Source organism: Sinocyclocheilus anshuiensis, unplaced genomic scaffold (genome assembly GCF_001515605.1).
Source record: "Sinocyclocheilus anshuiensis isolate Anshui unplaced genomic scaffold, SAMN03320099.WGS_v1.1 scaffold3403, whole genome shotgun sequence".
Lineage (NCBI taxonomy): Eukaryota > Metazoa > Chordata > Actinopteri > Cypriniformes > Cyprinidae > Sinocyclocheilus > Sinocyclocheilus anshuiensis.
Window position 1 is genome coordinate 49,750 of NW_015544684.1, and position 18,807 is coordinate 68,556.

General features: G+C 37.7%; 1 protein-coding gene across 2 annotated transcripts in view; it reads left to right on the plus strand.

Moving 5' to 3' along the window:
• Positions 1 to 15,975: 15,975 nt before the first annotated feature.
• Positions 15,976 to 18,807, plus strand: part of LOC107698228 (paired amphipathic helix protein Sin3a-like) — a 35,159-nt gene continuing 32,327 nt past the window's right edge. Inside the window, exons 1-2 of one of the 2 annotated variants that reach the window (XM_016499195.1) lie at positions 15,976 to 16,038; positions 18,190 to 18,397. In XM_016499195.1, coding sequence (XP_016354681.1) covers positions 18,221 to 18,397 — 177 coding nt within the window. In that variant the 5' untranslated portion in view covers positions 15,976 to 16,038; positions 18,190 to 18,220. The other variant, XM_016499194.1, reaches the window with a different exon arrangement.

Sequence of the window (18,807 nt, forward strand, 5' to 3'; positions counted from 1 at the left end):
TTTCTTTTGTGCGTGTGTGTGTGTGTGTGTGTGTGTGTGTGTGTGTGTATATGTGTATGTGTGTGTGTTATATATGTATATATATATATATACATACATGTATATATATATATATATATATATTATACCTTGTATGATTAGATTTTAACTTGCATTTTACAATTTTTATTTTTTCCCCTGCTGTCCATGACCTTAATCAGCACAGAATCTCCAACCTATTTTTGGGTCACAACCCACCACTTGAGAACCACTGTACTCTGTAGATTCTGTTGTTCTGTTGTTCAAACAGTAGATCAGGGGTGTACAGTCCTGCTCCTGGAGGGCCACTGTCTAGCAGTGTTTATTTCCAACCCTAATTAAACACAGCTAACCAGCTAATCAAGGTCTTCAGGATCACCAACGGCTACATTCAACTTTGCTTTTTTTATACCCTTCCCTCATTAGCTTCTCTCCGCCTCGTTGACTCGGATGTGTGTCATTTGGTTACGTTGCACGAGGGTGCAATGGGTTGAACTATAATGTCCAAAAACTTGATCACTTGGAATCTGCTGTGAAGCTGATTTTTTTTTTTTTCCCCCTCTTATAAATTTGTTCAATGCCTATAGGTATTCTTGCTGGGCTGTTGGATAACATATGAATATAATATATAAAATTACACAAACAAATAAAATGTTTACACAATAAATTATATGACAATGTTACAAAGAGCCAGCTTAAAGTAGCAACAAGTATTATATGGTCAAATTTAAAAATAATTAATATATCAAGAGTCGTGGGGTGGGGGTAAATTAAGTGCGATCTGCTGTGATGTCACAGTTGTGTTGCTTTTTGGTATATGGAGCTGCCTGAAGTCAACATATGAGTAGATGCCCTAGGTCAAAATCGAGGGGTCAAGGGTCTGTCCATATAAATTTCCCTCATCCACTTGATGAAGTGGAACACATTTTAAAGTTCAACTGAGGGGAAGTGCTTAGCGAAGTTTGTGAGTGTGTCTAAAAGCCATGATCTCCGGTCCGCTATATTACACAGTTTGTTCTTGAACAGTTTAAGGAATTTAATTTAAGAGCTTCATTTAATGGCTGCAACTGTGATCTCCTAAAAACGTGTGTTTAACTTCAGAGTTGCTCTGCAGTAGAGGTGGACCGTTGAGAATCTCTCTTTTTTTTCTGCAATATTTCTCAGTGTCCCTCTCTTTTAAGTAATGCAGTAAACAGAAATCAGAGGAATGTCATTATGGATGTCAGTAGTGCAGCAGAGGCCATTTTGACATTTCAGGAATAAGCTCATTCTCCTGAGAGTCCCTGGAATGCTGTAAACCCTGCAAATGGGTAATAAAGAACAAAAAAGTCCTGCAGCTGAAAATGTCCGTAAGTATTCACACCTGACAGTGACAGTGATGGAAGAAAATAGGCTTACTTTGGGGATGTGGTCGGTACAGATGTGCTTCAAAGGGAAATGCCATCTTCCTTGTCGCTCTCCCAATTGTCTCCTGAACCTCTCGGGTAGGGACACTCAACCACAAGTGGCAAATGACTACATCAAAGTCTGGCTTTAATTAAACTTGGCTTTTTGATCCTGCCATTTGTTTTAATGAGTCTTGGCTGAAGAAAAGGAAATCAGTTTCTCTCGTTCTTGATGTCTCTAAGAAACGGTCTTCATGATGCTCATGAGTTCATATTGGGCGTATTTGTTCTATTTTGCTTGCGCTCCACATGCAGAATTCCTGTTTTCAGAGCAGCTGTTTCATGGTTTGGGGCAATCTAATTTTAAAATACATAACACTTGCAGTGTATGGAATACCCAGTGCCATCATAAAACAAATCTACTCTGTCTACAGGGGCATCAGGTGATGACAAGCATACGAAAACATTGCGTATGCTATATTTAGGTTTCCACAGTTCAGAAACACTATGTAAACCCATTTTAGACCATAAACAAGCATCCACTACCTTCATATCTTTCAAAAATCTGTATATGTGTCATCAGTGCTAGATATGTAACACAATTCTATCAGTACATGAAGCTGATAAAGCATGAAGTACATCAAGTATGTGCAGCTAAATAGGTGTGTAAATAAAGTGTTTTCCCCAGTGTCTTTACAAGTGTATCATTGCATGTGGGATTGTCATGTTCTGATAAAATGGCTTGGAAACCCTAAAAAAAAAAATACACCTTTAGAGTAAGTTTCGATTAATTAAAAACATCTATAAACACATAAGAATCATGAACTAAAAACAAAGTGTTTTATGTATGATTAATTCATGTTTTTTAATAAGACTAAATAATATTAATTTATATAATCCTGAAATTAACATTAACCTAGATTAATAAATGCTGTAAAAAATATGGTTGAAGGTATATAATGCATTAATTAATGTTAACATACTTAATTGTAAAGTGTCATCATACAGTCAGACATTTAGCCAGATCACAGACTCACATTTTGCCCCGGTTCCATGTGTTTGGTTTTTTAACAACACAGTGTGGTAAGTGTTTATAAAAGCAGATGGATTTTTACCACACAGCAAAATCCCTCCCAATTTGTAGGGAGTTTCACAAGTCCATGAATTATTAAACACCACCTGCAGCAAATTCTGTGCTTTTGTCCAACTGTCCGAGAGTCACAAGTACTGCTCCTTAGGCCTTTATTTATGCCCATAATGAAGTTGTATGCAGTGCAGGGCTATTCTCTGAAGGCGTCATATCCCACTGGACAAACACGACAACAGTTGTTATACCCAATTGAGTCCTTGGCCAGTGAAGCATATGCCTGACAGTTTGTGGGAGCTGTGAGCATGAACTTCAGGCCAGACGGATGATTTACTATTCAGCAGCTTGACTTGAGAACATTCTGTATGTGATCTATAAACATTTTCACTCAAATGTGTCATATAATCAACAAAGATATTAATCATTCAATCAAATACTTAAAGTGTCTCTGACTTTATCTACTACCAAACCGAGGCTCTGTAATATTCCAGTTAGAGTATTAAAATGGAAAGGTTTGAGTAAAAAATGAGTAAATGAGTAAAACGGTAAATGTTGTCTCAAACTGCCAGAAACCTTCCGGCTTGCCTGGCGGGTGTGCTTCGTTTTACATTACAATTTCATTTCAGAAATCAGAACAAAATAACAGTGGTGTCTACAAAATTACAGAAGAGAAAAGAGATGCTCTAGCATATGTCACACTCAGTCATTCGCATTCTGTTGGTAAAAAAGCAAAACAGCAACATGCGATCCATCAGAAATGCATTCAGCACTTCATCATGCAGACAAACAGCTCAGGGACAAAACCAGTGAAACAGAGCTGCAGAAATCATCAGAATCATGATAGGCTGTCATTAGCCGAGACGACTCTGTCTGTTCTGTCATTATGAGTCAGGTTTGCCGCCAGCCACCTTTTGTTCCCAGGCTACCCAGCTCTGCTGCATCAAAGGACGATGAATGACCTCATTACACGCTGACTGCAATATCAGTATCACCAAACAAAGGTTGCCTCCAACATCCCGGCTTCTTACATCACCGGTAATTTATGGATGCTACAGGTGAGTGGGGCTTCTGGTTAGTTTGATTTTAAAAATCTGTTTTGTACCAGCAAATGTAGGACAGGATTTGGAAATGTTGATCCAGAGGCCAAAATTTACATTTGAATGAAAAGACGTGTTGCTAGGTTTCCTCTGGCCTATATCCAACTGCCCCTCAAGCCTCCCTCAGTAGATCTCCCAGTCTCTTGAAATTGAAACTCAAAACAACCTAGAAGTCTACATTAAGGACAGCTAAATGTTAATGAACATTGATATTTTTAACCGCACATACACTATGTGGGTTTGAGAAACATATCAGGAGTAAACAAGACTAGAATAACATAAAAGCAATGTGGGTCACCTTAGGCAAAACTTTCATTCATTTTCAGTCATTTTCTCCTGAACAGATTTTAAGAGCACTAATAGAATAAAAATATACACACGTTGATATAACTAGAGAGAAATGCCCATGGCAGAGCACAATGGAAACAGTTTTAAAGTTGGCCAATTGGCATGCTTAAGCTGGAGATGGTTTGCAACTTTGTGTGAGACCCAAGGGGCATATGAAAACCAGAGCTCTGCTGTCACAGATGTTGTGTGTTTAGGGCACTATTAAAGCTGCGGGGGAATAGATTTGCATAGATGGAAAGATAAATAATAATGTATAGCCTATTACCTGTCCTTTTTTGGGTAGATTTTGAATGTTAGTACATATACAATAGTAGCATTTGGCTTTTGTAAATATTTATTACACAGCTTTCCAGAAAACTTGCAAGATATTTCCTAACATTCATTGTCAGTGGCAACGCTGTATTAGACTACTCATTTTGGTAACTAAAACCGGCACTACTTTCATGTCTCTAATATCCCATCGCAGACTTGCTCTCTCATTTCAAATGCTTTTTCAATGCATTTTTCATGCATTGCATTTCAATGCTCTATCTTGTATCTCAGTTATTGACTAGTGAAAATGACCTTGGAGGACTTCAGTTTTAATATTACTCCAAGTGTTCGTCTTGTTGCTAGGCCAATTGTTTTGTACACTGTAGTGGTGTATTTTTTCTAAGAGTAAGATAATACAACAAATTTTAAAGATCAATATTTCATTACCTTGGAGGACTTCAGTTTTAATATTACTCCAAGTGTTCGTCTTGTTGCTAGGCCAATTGTTTTGTACACTGTAGTGGTGTATTTTTCCTAAGAGTAAGATAATACAACAAATTTTAAAGATCAATATTTCATTTCGTGAACAGCCATGCAACAAGCAAGACGATGTACCGTTAGAAGGACATTACTGCAAAATAAACCTCCTCAGGCTGATACAAGACCCTTGTGCTCATTGTTGGGGTCCTGACCACCCTTTCACAATTTATTTTGCAACAATACTTGGGCAGAGTGTACGTTATTCTGTATCCTCTATACAGCAGGAACATCTGCATTGTTACTTTTCTGTTGGTTTATGATTGTTAAGGTCAAATCCATTTCACATGACCACATTTAGCCGTACAGAGTCATACAATTTGCAACTAATGACCTCCATGACACTTCAAGTACTGAATCAAATTCAGCTACTAAATTAAATTAATTTCCTTTATTGATTGAGTGTGCAACAGAATTAACCTCAATGGAAAGGACCTATGACAAGGTATATAGCCTTTTACTCACAAAGTAGTCATGATTAACTGGCAACATGCAACTTAGTGTGACCCACACAAGACCGCAAATATACAAAGGCCTAAATGTTCAGAGTGTCTCTTCACTGTGAGAGAACACAGCAAGCCGTCAAAGCTCAATGCAAACCTCAGGAGGAAAAGGACTAATATGTGTCAAGCAGCAGCCACTCACCCATGCCCTCCTCCAGAAGTAAACAGCATGATGCCAAATAGCATGGCAAGCTGGAAGACAGCACTGAGTGAGTCAAAACAAATGAGGTGTTTCACTCCATGAGACCATGGGAGGATGAAGATAAGCCTAGGCAATTCAAATATAGCCATCTGGAAAGCGTTTCTTGTCATATGAGTATTTTGGCTGTAATAAATTACTCATTAGTGCTTTAATCTGTCCCCTGTTTTCACTGAATGCAAATTGATGGTTTATTTTCAGGAGCCATAAAGCTCTGCATTGTGAAGAATCCAACTTGCTAAAAAATCTTCCCAACAAAAGAAAACTGAGCAAAGCAAAAACCCCAACTAATAATGATTGTGCTTACGAGCATAATTACATGCAACATCATGCTGTACTTCATCTTACTACTGCTAGCTCAGACAGCAGGGGCGTTTCTAGCTTTTCATCATTACTGGGGCACAGGCCCTCAATCAAAAATGTATGTGCATATTTTGATACTCTTTTTTGATACTATTATGGAAAGTAATTGTCATTGACTGCAGTAGAGTGGTTCACAAGCTGCATGTGCCATAAAGAGCTGCATCGTTTACAAACAATAGAAGACGTTAGCAAGTTTTGTTTCCAACAATGGATTGTAGTTAAATATCCACCTCATCCAGCACTCTTTTTGTTTTCTCTCTTATAAAGTATCCTGTTACCATTTTCGGTATGAGAAACCTCAAACGATTCAGTGCATGACTAAACTACCTGAATGCATCAACTGGAAAAGTGAACCATTTCAGACCTTTTAGCAAACCTGTTTGACCAAGATCAAAAGTAGTGTTGTCACAATAGGTGAAAGTGATTTCACCAAGTACAACATGTTCCTGGATCAACATCCTTGTTCCTCTGTTTTTAGGAATAAATTATGGGTAGGGTTAGGTTTAGGGGTAGGTATTGGGTTAGGTCTATATTTTTGGACAGTAATGTTGATCCAGGATCAACAAAAGACATTGATCCAGGAACATGTCTTACTTGGCAAAATCACGGCGACCGTCACAATACCAAAATTTCTGTAGCAAATTCATATAAAAAAAGCACCAATAATACCATAGTAAAAATTATTGCAACCCTACATTTAGCGATGTACCTCGGCTTGGTTCCAACCGGACCGTGAGACATAATGGCAACTGCAGCACCATTTTACCATTTCTAAATAAAGTGAGAAGAGCAGCACTTCCAAACAATGGAGCGGTTCACTTCACACCACAAGTGCTCAGGGTCATTTATTGTAATGATCTTTTGCCGTTATATTCTCTAATATTTTTTTATCTAGAGCCAAACGGGCTTCATTCATTCAAGCCCTTCCCGTGAGCGTTGCTTCTCTATAAGGACAATAAAGAGCTATTAAGAGCTGTGGATGACGCGGTCATTTTAAAAACAGAAGCAGAAACACAGTGAGCAGCAAAATAGATTGATACTTTTGCTAAATCACTGCAGAAAACAACAATGCTGCAAATAAAGTTATTTTGACCTATCATACGTATATGACTGGGACTGTTCAAACCAGGTTTGTACCAAGACATTTTTTTCATCTATATTTAGCATCATAAATCAGTAACCTATGTTAAGAGCATTTTAAAATAAACATATACTTATTCAAATTGGAAGATTATCTGTAGATGGGAAGGAAAGACAACATAAACATTGAAATTAGTTAACTTTGTTTTCTGATCATGATGAGAGTGTTTTGTTTGTTTTAAGCTGGGTTTTGATTGTCAGTCTTTTTTTGTTATTTTTTTTTGCAGAAAACTTCTCAGAAGCCACTGGCCTTTGGCTCTGAGGATCCAATACCCTGACTATTTTGGACTGTTTAGGTTTTTTTTTTTCTTTCTTTCTTTTGCAGAGCATTACTGGTGCCCAGATGGAAATGTGTAACTATTCCGGGATACATATACTGTCCGGACCTCCACTGGAAAGGACATATTTTACTGGGGAATAGCCGTATTTCACTGGGGCTCTTGCCCCAGTAAAAGGGTCAAGCGTCACCCCTGTCAGTCAGTAAGTACTTTCAGGAACTTCAACCTATAAAGCAACAGCACAGAGAAATCATCAGTGTTTCTGAGGTATTTTCTCCATTCTCTGTGTCAGTCCTGTCTCTGACATATCAGCACTGCACAACATGATTGTTCGCCCGGAGATTCAGCTTATTGAGGCATCTCGATGGATATGTCCATCCTCAGATCTGACTGCCTCAGCAAAGGCAGAGGAACAATAAAGGAAAACACAATCTCATTCAGAGCTGTCTGACAGCGCTGGGCACCATTATACATCACACTTAGAATGGGCACATTTACAGGATGAGCCTGAAGAGGTGGAAATGGGGAGTCGGGCCTGATGCACAGGGCCATTTGTCAAATCCCTGTGATGCTGGCAGAAATCTGATTACCTGAGATAATAATGGAGGTATCATGCTTGGACTCAAGTGCACACAACAGAGAAAGGTCTCAGACTGTAAGTTGCTTAATATGTGTTGTGGATGACGCTTGCGCAGAGGCATTGCTGCTCGGCTGGACTTCTGTCCTCGCACCTTGCCGAGCCTTCGAAAATGTCTTGTATCTGTTGTCAGAGGTCTCCAGCCTGAAGAATAGACACAGCACAGGGGACCTGAGGGGAGTCTGATTTGCCAAGTGGACACGGAGTGGGGACAAGCTGTGGAAAATCACCACAGGAACTCTCAGCTTGAAAGGAGAATGAGACACAGGATGTCATTGAAAGGACAGATTGAAATCTCCTCTGAAATCTCCCACCTCTGAACGTTTTGCAGTCATACGAGTGAGAAACAGTTTTGAGGATACCTTTGCTGGGGTTTTTAATGAAAACCTGATTTTGATCTTAGAAGGGTTCTCTTTGGTAATTGCAGACTTTACCATTCATTCATTTATTTATTTATTTTTTTTGCATGTGCCTCATCGGCATTTGTACAAGCGGTTGACTCTCTTTTAAAGGATTATATCCATATGATAACATCAGATTTTTTTGTGCAATTTACAGATCTCAAGAGATTGTTATGGAGCTTTAAAAGACACACTGACAGAGTCTGAAATGGAGATCAAGAAGTGACAACCATATGTATGGGTCATCACCACAGCTGAGGGCTCATTTGACCTCCACTGCTTTAGCGTCTATGTTAAATGGATATTTAGCAGAATGACTACTTGAATTTGCATTAATCTGTCGTTTCTGATCATCGTGCAATTTCTGATGCCCCCACGGGCATGTGTCACGCTGAGGATAAAGTCGCAATGAGACAGAGAAACGTATGAGCTGCTGAAATCACATTACCATCTGTAGAATATTGCCTACATATTGCAGCATTGCAAAAGCAATCCAAATAAATGCTTCAGAAATACATCACAGCTGTTTTCTTCACATCGTACTAAAATATTTAGTCAATACATAAAAGGAAGAGGTCACAATGGCAAAAATTACAGAGAACCAGAGTTACTGGAATGTTGCAAAGCATCTGTTGTGTGGCCATACATAATTTATGCACCATTCAGTAAATCTACTCTGTAATCTTTATTTTCATGCAATCTTTCACTTATGTATTCACTTAATGCCTGCAGCCTTTCAAATTTCCTTACTTTTACATAATGTTCACATGTAACACCTGCAACCTCTGCCTAAACTGTTTAATAAAATGTGTGTAGCTGTTATATTTCACCTATTTTGATACAGTCACACAAGAGATGATTTTCAAGGCTTATAATGCTTCATTTTTATGAAGTATCATGCCCAATTTAAGATCTATCACAAGGAGTCATCATGAAGGGCAATAAAGAAATTGACACGGGGGATTCATTGCTATAGATGTCTGTGGGTTCTGATCATATTTTAATGAAATGTTAAAAAAAAAAAAAGCAAAGAGGACAGACCAAAAACACTGACAATATACAGAAAAAAGCACAAATGCATTATATAAAAAAATACATTTTATGGAGAATCATGCAAAATTTAAGATCTATCACAGCCTATGTTTGCCGCTCACAAAAAAACGCACTAAGGTGCACTAAAATCTACATGCATTTGTATTATACTGTATATACTGTACACTAACAATAATAAAAATATCTTCCAATTATTTTGGAACTTACATACTTCCCAGCTGAAGTATATAACCTGCCCAACCTGACACCAAACAGTTTTGCATAGTAGCTGTGCTGCACCTCTCCTTTACTTTTTTTTAATTAGCTATATGTAGCCATTGCATCTATTCAATACGGGATCTATTTCACAGTGTACTAACTTCCTAAGCAAATACCAGAGGGCAGCACAAAAAAAGCACACTTATAAGTGGACATCAGACTATAGAAATAAATAAATCTAAACTAGTAGGCTTTTTGTTTCCAGGAAACAGGGTGGCTCACTAATTACCTCAGAATATACAAGGTCAATGGCCCTCTGTAGACCACAGAATTACTTCATTACAAACTTCTAGAATAGTGGATAGGGACTTGTCCCAAATAAATCTGTGCCAGTCTCTCCTAGAAGACCCTCAGTGAACTGACCTCTCAGAATCAACATCTCATTAGCCAAATCTTGTGACCCCTTAAAACAGAGCTGGTGTAATGTGTGGGAATAATTACAGAGGTTTTAGTCTTCTCAATAGTAAAAAAGTCCACAATAACCGTGTAATATTTTTTTTTTTATCATAAGCAATTCATACTCTTTGTGCTACTGCTCCAAAATAACCCTAATTACAATTAGCTGAATACTTCTCTTAAAAGATAGTTGACCTTTCTTCACATTTGTGACATTTGTTTATTGACACATTAGTTCAAAATTGTTTGTATACCATGGAAAAAAGTCATGCAAGTGTGGAACAACATGAGGCGGAGTCAATAACAAAATGTTACATTTTACAATGTTGTTACAATAATACAGTTACAATATTTCAAAGATGTGGAAAAAAATTCAGTAGACTGACCATTTCCTATGTTTTCACTGAATGCATTGTGTCTACAGAAGATCCTCTCAAAAGATCAAACCAACTCAATGGAGTGCTCTACTGACTTCCCATGTGATTGTTTCCCTAACGGCCATGATATCATTCCTCCATCTGCCAGTCTTCTATATTTGTCTCAGTGATCGTTTTTCATCTCTGTAAATACAGTTAAAATTTTAAAGCACAATAGTTCAGTTCTTAATGTCTAAAAACATGTTTTAATTGTAACAGTTTCTTGATGGTTCAAATGTCATTTCTGGAGCAGAATGTTTCTCTCACAGTCAGCAACTGTTGTCTTTGGTGCTCTGGAACAGCACCAACACTCACATGCCAACAACTGTTCCTGCATCAGACTGGCCACTATAACTGGCTTCACTCACTTTGCCCTAGAAACTTCCACACTGCCATATTGCACTCACTGCTGAAACCTCTCAGCTCACCACTAATTAAAAATGACAAAGTATTTTGGTCCCTCTGTATTTTTGAGGAGGAAGCATTTGTGATTTGCAACCCTCTATAAACCAAATTATAAAGATGAAACAAGGAAGGGCCAAGACAACAAAAATAAAGCAAAGCAACTTAACTAGAAATAATATGGTGACAACAATTACGGGGCAAAGCCCACCACTGTCATTGTAAGTATATGTGACCCTGGACCACAAAACCAGTCTTAAGTCGCTGAGGTATATTTGTAGCAATAGCCAAAAAATACATTGTATGGGTCAAAATTATAGATTTTTCTTTTATGTCAAAAATCATTAGGACATTAAGTAAAGATCATGTTCCATAAAGATATTTAGTAAATTTCCTACTGTAAATATATCAAAACTTAATTTTTGATTTGTAATATGCATTGCTAAGAACTTCATTTGGACAACTTTAAAGGCGATTTTCTCAATATTTAGATTTTTTTGCACCGTCAGATTCTAACAAACCATACATCAATGGAAAGATTATTTATTCAGCTTTTAGATGGTGTATACATCTCAATTTGAGAGATGTAACCCTTATGACTGGTTTTGTGGTCCAGGGTCACGTATTTGTTCATTGTTTGAATAGAATTACTTGCACTACAATTACTAAAATGTTTTCGCGAATAGGTGGCACTATTGCCACATTGATATGATAATGTAAGGGCACTGTGGCAATGACACATTAATGACACTTAAAGTCGCTATGAAATAAAAATTGACCATTCTTTTTTTATGGAATATTGCAGTGTTTATTGTAACTAAGGTATCCAGGCATGCGCATCATTATTATTTTTTTAAATGTATGTGCCCTAACTTTAATCAAAAATGCTAACTTCCCCTCTCCCTGGCAATGGCATCTTTTCTCTGATGACGTGTGCACAGGTGTGAACCAAAATTTACCAAAATTAAACCATCCAATCAATTCCAGATGGACAAAATCAAGTCCTGTCTCACGTTTTTACTCATTCACAAAAGACAATTGCAATTTCAGCTTTGCGTCCACTTTAAGTTCTCTGTCAATATGCCAAACTATTGCGAAAATACATCCTCACATTCAGCTTGGCAACTTATTACCATTTGGTTCTATGAATCCTAGAGTCAAAGCCAGACAATAAATAAAAAAAGAAGTACACACCACATGCAGGTGCCTACACATGGTGCTTGGCCTCAAAATAATGTGACAGTGAGCTTACCACCAAGTAAATAACAATACAAAAGCACATTCACATAACCCAGAAACATCTGGTGAGCATCTAGTGCAATAGTAGGAAATATTTTCAAATTTAAGTTGACTTGCTACAAAGTAGCAGTTTTTTTTATTTTTATTTTACAGGGTTTTTACTTACATGTGGAGTAATATGAATGTAATTAATAAACACTGTTGACATCTAGTTTACTTTGCAGTTTATGCTGGATCAGATCCGCTTGCTTAGAAAGAGACCCAAGCAACCAACCAAACATTGTCGTTATATTTTATCTTAATTAAATTTTACCTTCAAAAGTAACACAGAGCCATTCAATGCAGAGATACAATGAACGCCCACTACACACTCTGAAATAAAAAGTAAAAAAAACATCATGACCTCTTATGTCCTTTTTTTCTTCATCATAAAAACTATTTTTAAAATATTACTCAAAATGCAAAATTTAAAAAAAAAATTACTGTATAAAGAATGACATCTCATTTATCCTGAATCGGCATTTTGTCTGTGACACATCAGAGAATCTCATCTACACCACAGTAAATGTTACAGTACTGTAGCTGTAGCAGTGGTGGGAAGTAGCCCCTCTAGGCCTTATAAACATCAGGCAAGACTCCAATGTAACATTCTTCTGAACAACCTCTATTACTTGCAAAATGATTTCCTGCTCATTCAGATTTCTGACAATCTTACACAGAGAAGGACATGGTCAAGCACAAATCTCATCAGAGACAAATGTTCTTATTGCCTTTCCTACTGCTCACCCACCTCCTCTCCCTTGATCATATTTTCCATTGTTTTTGTAATTCCAACAACTCACCTGTGACACTAGATCTTGAGGTCCTGACTGGTGTGTGAAAAATTTAGCTTTTCTGGTGTTCCCATGGTGAGAATTGTGATGGCGTGATGATTAATGCATGCTAGAGCTTTCTATTATAACACGGTGAAACATGCTGAATATGTAATTATAATTGTAATAAAAAACCTTTGCAGTTTGACTTAATCAGGAATAGTGTTTATAGTTTTGAGAAATCAGTCCTGGTGTTAGAAAATCTAATTATGTTTTTTTGTGTAACAGAATGAGTTTAGAGTGTGTGAGCAATTGAGGAAAACTGCCAGAACTGATGGTGAATAAGTATACATTTGGACCCACTGCATGAGTTGAAAACGCCCCTTTGTGCAAATCATTATTCATGATTCAATAACATGCAAGGGAGCTAATTTTATTTACCATGTCCTTAAAGAGAGAGATTAACAACACAGAAATTACTCTGTCTCCCTCTGCTGTTGTGGGCCCCTCCATACAACACTGTTCATCACAACTTCACCAGAATCAGCTATGTTCTCTCTTATGTGAAAATAAAATCATAAAAATACTTTTTACAACTGCAAATATGTGACACTGGACCACAAAACGTCATAAGGGTCAATTTTTTGAAATTGAGATTTCAATCTCGTCATCTAAAAGCTGAATAAATAAGCTTTCCATTGGTGTATGGTTTGTTAGGATCGGACAATATTTGGCCGAGATACAACTATTTGAAAATCTGGAATCTGAGGGTGCAAAAAAATCTAAATATTGAGAAAATCGCCTTTAAAGTTTTCCAAATGAAGTCCTTAGCAATGCATATTACTAATGATAATACATTTTTGATATATTTACAGTAGGAAATTTACAAAATATCTTCATGGTAGATATTTTTGGCATAAAAGAAAAATCGATAATTTTGACCCATACAATGTATTGTTGGCTATTGCTACAAATATACCCGTGCTACTTATGACTGGTTTTGTGGTCCAAGGTCACATATTTCATTGTATAATACTACCTTATATGTTTTAACAGTGAGAGATTTTGGAGGGCATGAAATATATTCAGAAAAGAATTCTAGTCTACAACTTTTGAATTTTGTGCAGTAAACAATGTATACTTGTATGTATAAGTGAAACAGTAGGCGTTATTCCACAATAAATGTTTCAAACAGTATAGTTGTACTTGTCACTTGAGCTTTTATCATGACTTTTGTCATTTTATCCTTTTCACATATTCAAGGATGTCTATAATATCTGGAGAAAGCTATCTGTTGGCATTCACATTAATCCCATTGGTGCAGCATCCCTTATGACACATTTAGATGACAACAACATATAAATACGGATAAGTTTTTCCTTTGCATTTTTGAAATTTTTTGCGTACAGATGACATTTTCTAAACGGTCCCCATTCACTCGGATATGCAAACACGTCTAAACACTGTATTTAGGTTGTCAAGTACTCACACATACCTATGGACTGAACACGTAATTAGCATGCGCATGACGTCATCTATTTCACAAATTAGCTTTTTTTTTTCTTTTTTTGTAGTTTTCATTGAGATGATAATGGTTTCATTTTCAAAAACTTAAACTTTGAAATCTGTTTGAAAAGTTTGCATTTTCAGGCCCCCAAAATACAGTTGTCGTTTAAATGAGCTGCCAAAAGGAATAAAAAGTTTTCATTTCTAGTTCAAAATGGTGTTATGTAAATGATACCTCAGAATAAAATCTGCCATCTTTGTTCATGACGGATCATGGGTGCATAGTTCTGCTGCCAGGTTGCTTTGAGTCAGTCGCCTGAGCTATAACAGCCACGTGACCCACAAGAAGCCCTGATGGGACCACAAGAATGTGCACGTCCCAAAACCTTCGCTAGCAACTATTCTGAAAATTGGAAACTAGTAAAACATTTAATATAATATCATTAAATATTCGTTGTTGTTTTTTTGTTTGTTTGTTTTTTTCAAATGTTGCAGAACAATGGACATTTTGAATGGCCATCGATGCTAAAAAACGCTTCTGGGTCCAGATGGTGTAGTTGTGTCATCTTTAAACCTAAATTAAGAGGGTCATGCTAACCAGGCAAATCTTTGACCCCTTGGGTTAATTCAGCAAGTTGCACACATTTTTCGTCTTGGAAATAAAAGTGTTTGTTTTGCATTTTTCATGGCCCAGTTTATGTAAAAATGTCTTAAGATTTAGCAGTGAGATCAAATGATGACTCAGAAGAATATGTTTGAAATTACTTCTGGCTCATCCATCACACTAAAAATGGAAAGTCAAGTCAAGCGGATTGTATTGTTGGATACAGCGCTCCATGCATACAGACAAACTGTATACTGTACACATAATTTATACTGTAGCAATATTAAGTATGGTAGTATGCTATTCCAAATAGAGCCTTGTATTTCTCCATGTCTGCTGTTTGCATTGTTTACATTAATCAGCCACAACATTAAAACCATCTGCTTAATATCATACAGGTCCCCCTCATGCTGCCAAAACGATGCATTGAGGCATGGACTTCACAAGACCTTTAAGCATGTCCAATGGTATCTGACACAAAGACAGCAGAACCTTTGAGCCCGGACCATTGGAAGGTGGGGCCTCCGTGGATTGGATATGTTGGTCAAGCACATCCCATATTTGCTCAATTGGATATATATCATTTTGCTCAACTCTTAATTTAACCGTTTTATAATAGACAGTTGACAAAATGACTAAAAATCTCAGTATTTCATAAGTGAATGATCCAATGACTCATTCTGAACACACAGAAGACTCAGTGGCCGAATTCCCGTACTTTAAAATGTAATTCTGAATGTCTGCAAATAAAAAGGAAATATTGTCATATCATTGAACGCATTTCTTGCATATTACATAGTAGGGACGAAAAAAATGCAAGGAATAATAACCGAAGTGACCTGCAAAAAAAAAAAAAAAACTGGATGCAACAGCGAACAGATCTGTATGAATCTTTAGTGAACAGATTCAAAAGAGTCGAGTCACTGAGATGAATCAAAATCCCCACTTCTATTCCTTTTGTCAGAGGAGGAGGGCGGGTAAATCCTGCAGAAATCTGATATATTCGAATTTCGCCAGTGCCCCACCAATCGTTGTTCTCGGTTGGAGTTTGTTGGTACCGCCTCCTCCGAAGACCACGCCCCCGATCGAGAGGATCCACCTGCTGAGGTTGTTTTCCCATGTTAGCCAATTAGCAACCTAGCATGCAATTTTGAGGTCTGGCGCCTTGACTGAATGGTGCTTACGTTTATTTTAATTTGCCATTCAAATCCGAACCTTACACGATTCAACGTTTGAGAGCGCCGTAACCAAGCTTTATAGGCTCTGATTTCTCGGCGGAGCAGAAAGAAGTGATCCGGAGTGTCTGTTGCGGGGTGAGTTAGCTCTGCGTGCTAGCGGACGCTCGCTAGCTGTCGTCGTCGCAGTGCTTCATTCAGGCTAAAAGTAGCTAACTCTCATAGTTAATGACGCTTAAACAGCTATCCTCACCAAATGGCCAGTAAATCACCTGGGTGACGTGAAATGCAGCGATAGCGACATTAAATCGTGTTCTTTTGAAGTGATGCATGACAAACTAGTGATTATATAAGAGTATTTGTCGTGGCGCTAGCTAGCCGTACTTAGCCTGAATGGCTACATAAGGTTTTTAAGCTCTGTTGTTGTGTTGATCAGCTGCTCATCCTGAAGGTCTAACTATCATTCTCTGCCTTTGACCTGTCAGCGATCAGTGCTGGCTTATTGGTGTCTTCTGAACTAACGTTACCGTATAACAGTGCTGCTTTGATCACTGAGCAGTTGTGTGTTTACCGGTAGAAACCATTCAGTAGGACTTCCTGATTTGTAGCTAGAAACCGTTGGCAACATCGAGCGCTAACTAAACTGCCTTATCGCACGTTCTCGGTGTTTGCTGGCTAATTAGATGTTATTTGCTGTTTTTGGTCGTGTTTTTTTATTTTGGTGTGATCAGTTTGTGGTGGTCTGAACTCTGCATCGGACAGAGGCGGTTACTGCTCGCCCCCTCTTATAACGCATCATAGAGGTTCAGGAAGCTTTATTGGTTTGATAAAACGCGTTTTGATAACCAGAAAACTAGTACACATGAATACGTAAATACACAATACGTATATCCGATCAAGTTTTACGGTGAATTTCAGTGTGTTGTGAAGTGTGTGGGTCATATAGTTTCAGGCCTGACACACACACACACACACACACACACACACACGTTCAGACGACGAAAAACTGTCCAGTTGGACAAAACAGACTTTAGCCATTCAAATAAAAATGAGACCGCGCACATGCCCCAGCATGTTTCCCCCACGGTGTTACAGTCTACACACCACTCTCCGCCTACACAGGTTTATAGAAAACTGTAACATTGTTTAAAGTTTTGTCGCAGTCTCATGTGAGTAATGGCAACGCTCATAACATCGTGGTATCGGTTAGCCGACCTGCGCTAAATATGGAAACAATAATGGACCGTTTAAACCCAAGTCGATCAGACATCGAGTGAGCGTCATTATGTGGCAGTCGAGTGCATCTGACAGGTGTCTGTCACTAACTTTACACGAAGCCTTACAGTGGAGCTACTCTTAGCAGGCTGCTGACACGTTGCGTTTTTCAAGACGATGTGGGATTTAAACGCGTTCGGGTTATTATGTATGAATAAGCGGTACTAAATTTCCTTAGGCAAACCTGTTATAAACTGATTTGTAGACAACAAATTACAAAAAAAAAAAAAAAACTTTGGACACGCCTGTTGTAATAAGGAATGAATAAGCCTTATTCATCCCAAAACATTAGTTTGTCCATTATTTACACATTCATTGTTGGCACGTTTTGGAATATTAGTAAAGTCATCAAAACTATGAAATGACACAGGGAAGTTTAAATAATTGTGTAGTGACAAAAAAATATGTTGAACAAATTAAAAATATTCTGTTTGCATAGTAGCACTCTAGGCTTTTCTCAACCAACTTCATTAAGTGCCAGCTGTCTGATTTCACTATCTAGTTCAATTCACGCATTAAAATAATTTCTATTAGTTTTGACAATTTTTATGTGACTACATGTATTTGTTTACGAAATTAATTTCAGATTTCTTGAGATCATGTAGTTTTTAAAGGAATAGTTCGCCCAAACTTTGGCTATTTTACTCACCCTCATGTTGTTCCAAACTTGTTTACTTTTGGGTGAACTGTCTGTTTAAGATCATAAGAAACATGAATTCGGTAAAGTGTGTCCAACTTTTTGACTGGTAGTGTATATATATATTTAGCAGTAACTTTCATATGAATATTTGCTGTTTGTTTGTTGTAGATTCCGCCGCAGTGAGGAGCATGAGTACATAATGAAGCGGCTCTTGGAGGATCAGGACACAGTGATCGGCTCTCAGCGGCGGCTCCCCGGGGGTGTGGACAGCTTTCAGCACCGTGTCCTCAACTCTGCCTCCTCACTTTACGAGACTGCACCAGACAACATGCAGCCATCGTCCAGCATGCAGTACTCTGTCTCACAGACCTATCAGGTACCAAAATGTCATCAACAGTTTTGCATTATTTTGGTATATATGTCTATATTCTGATGACGTCATTGATGATCAAATAAGCCTGAACCTTAAGCTGAGACTCGAACACCTTGTGCACAGCTATGGCATATGACACAGCGCTGCCCACATGACTATTGCTCCTATAACAGTTTTATCAGTTCTTTAGTCTTTGGGTCGTTATATTTCTCACAGATTTCTGCTCATTCTGAATCACATCCAGATAAAGTAGCACAGTAAAGATTGCATTTATTTGAATGCATTAATGATATTAATGCAATCTCTCGTTCAGTTTCGAGCATCCAGATGGTATAATCACACATGTCTTGTGGAGCGCTTTCTGAGTATGCATTTATTTGTAATTTTAATTGTTTGGCAACGGAGATTACATG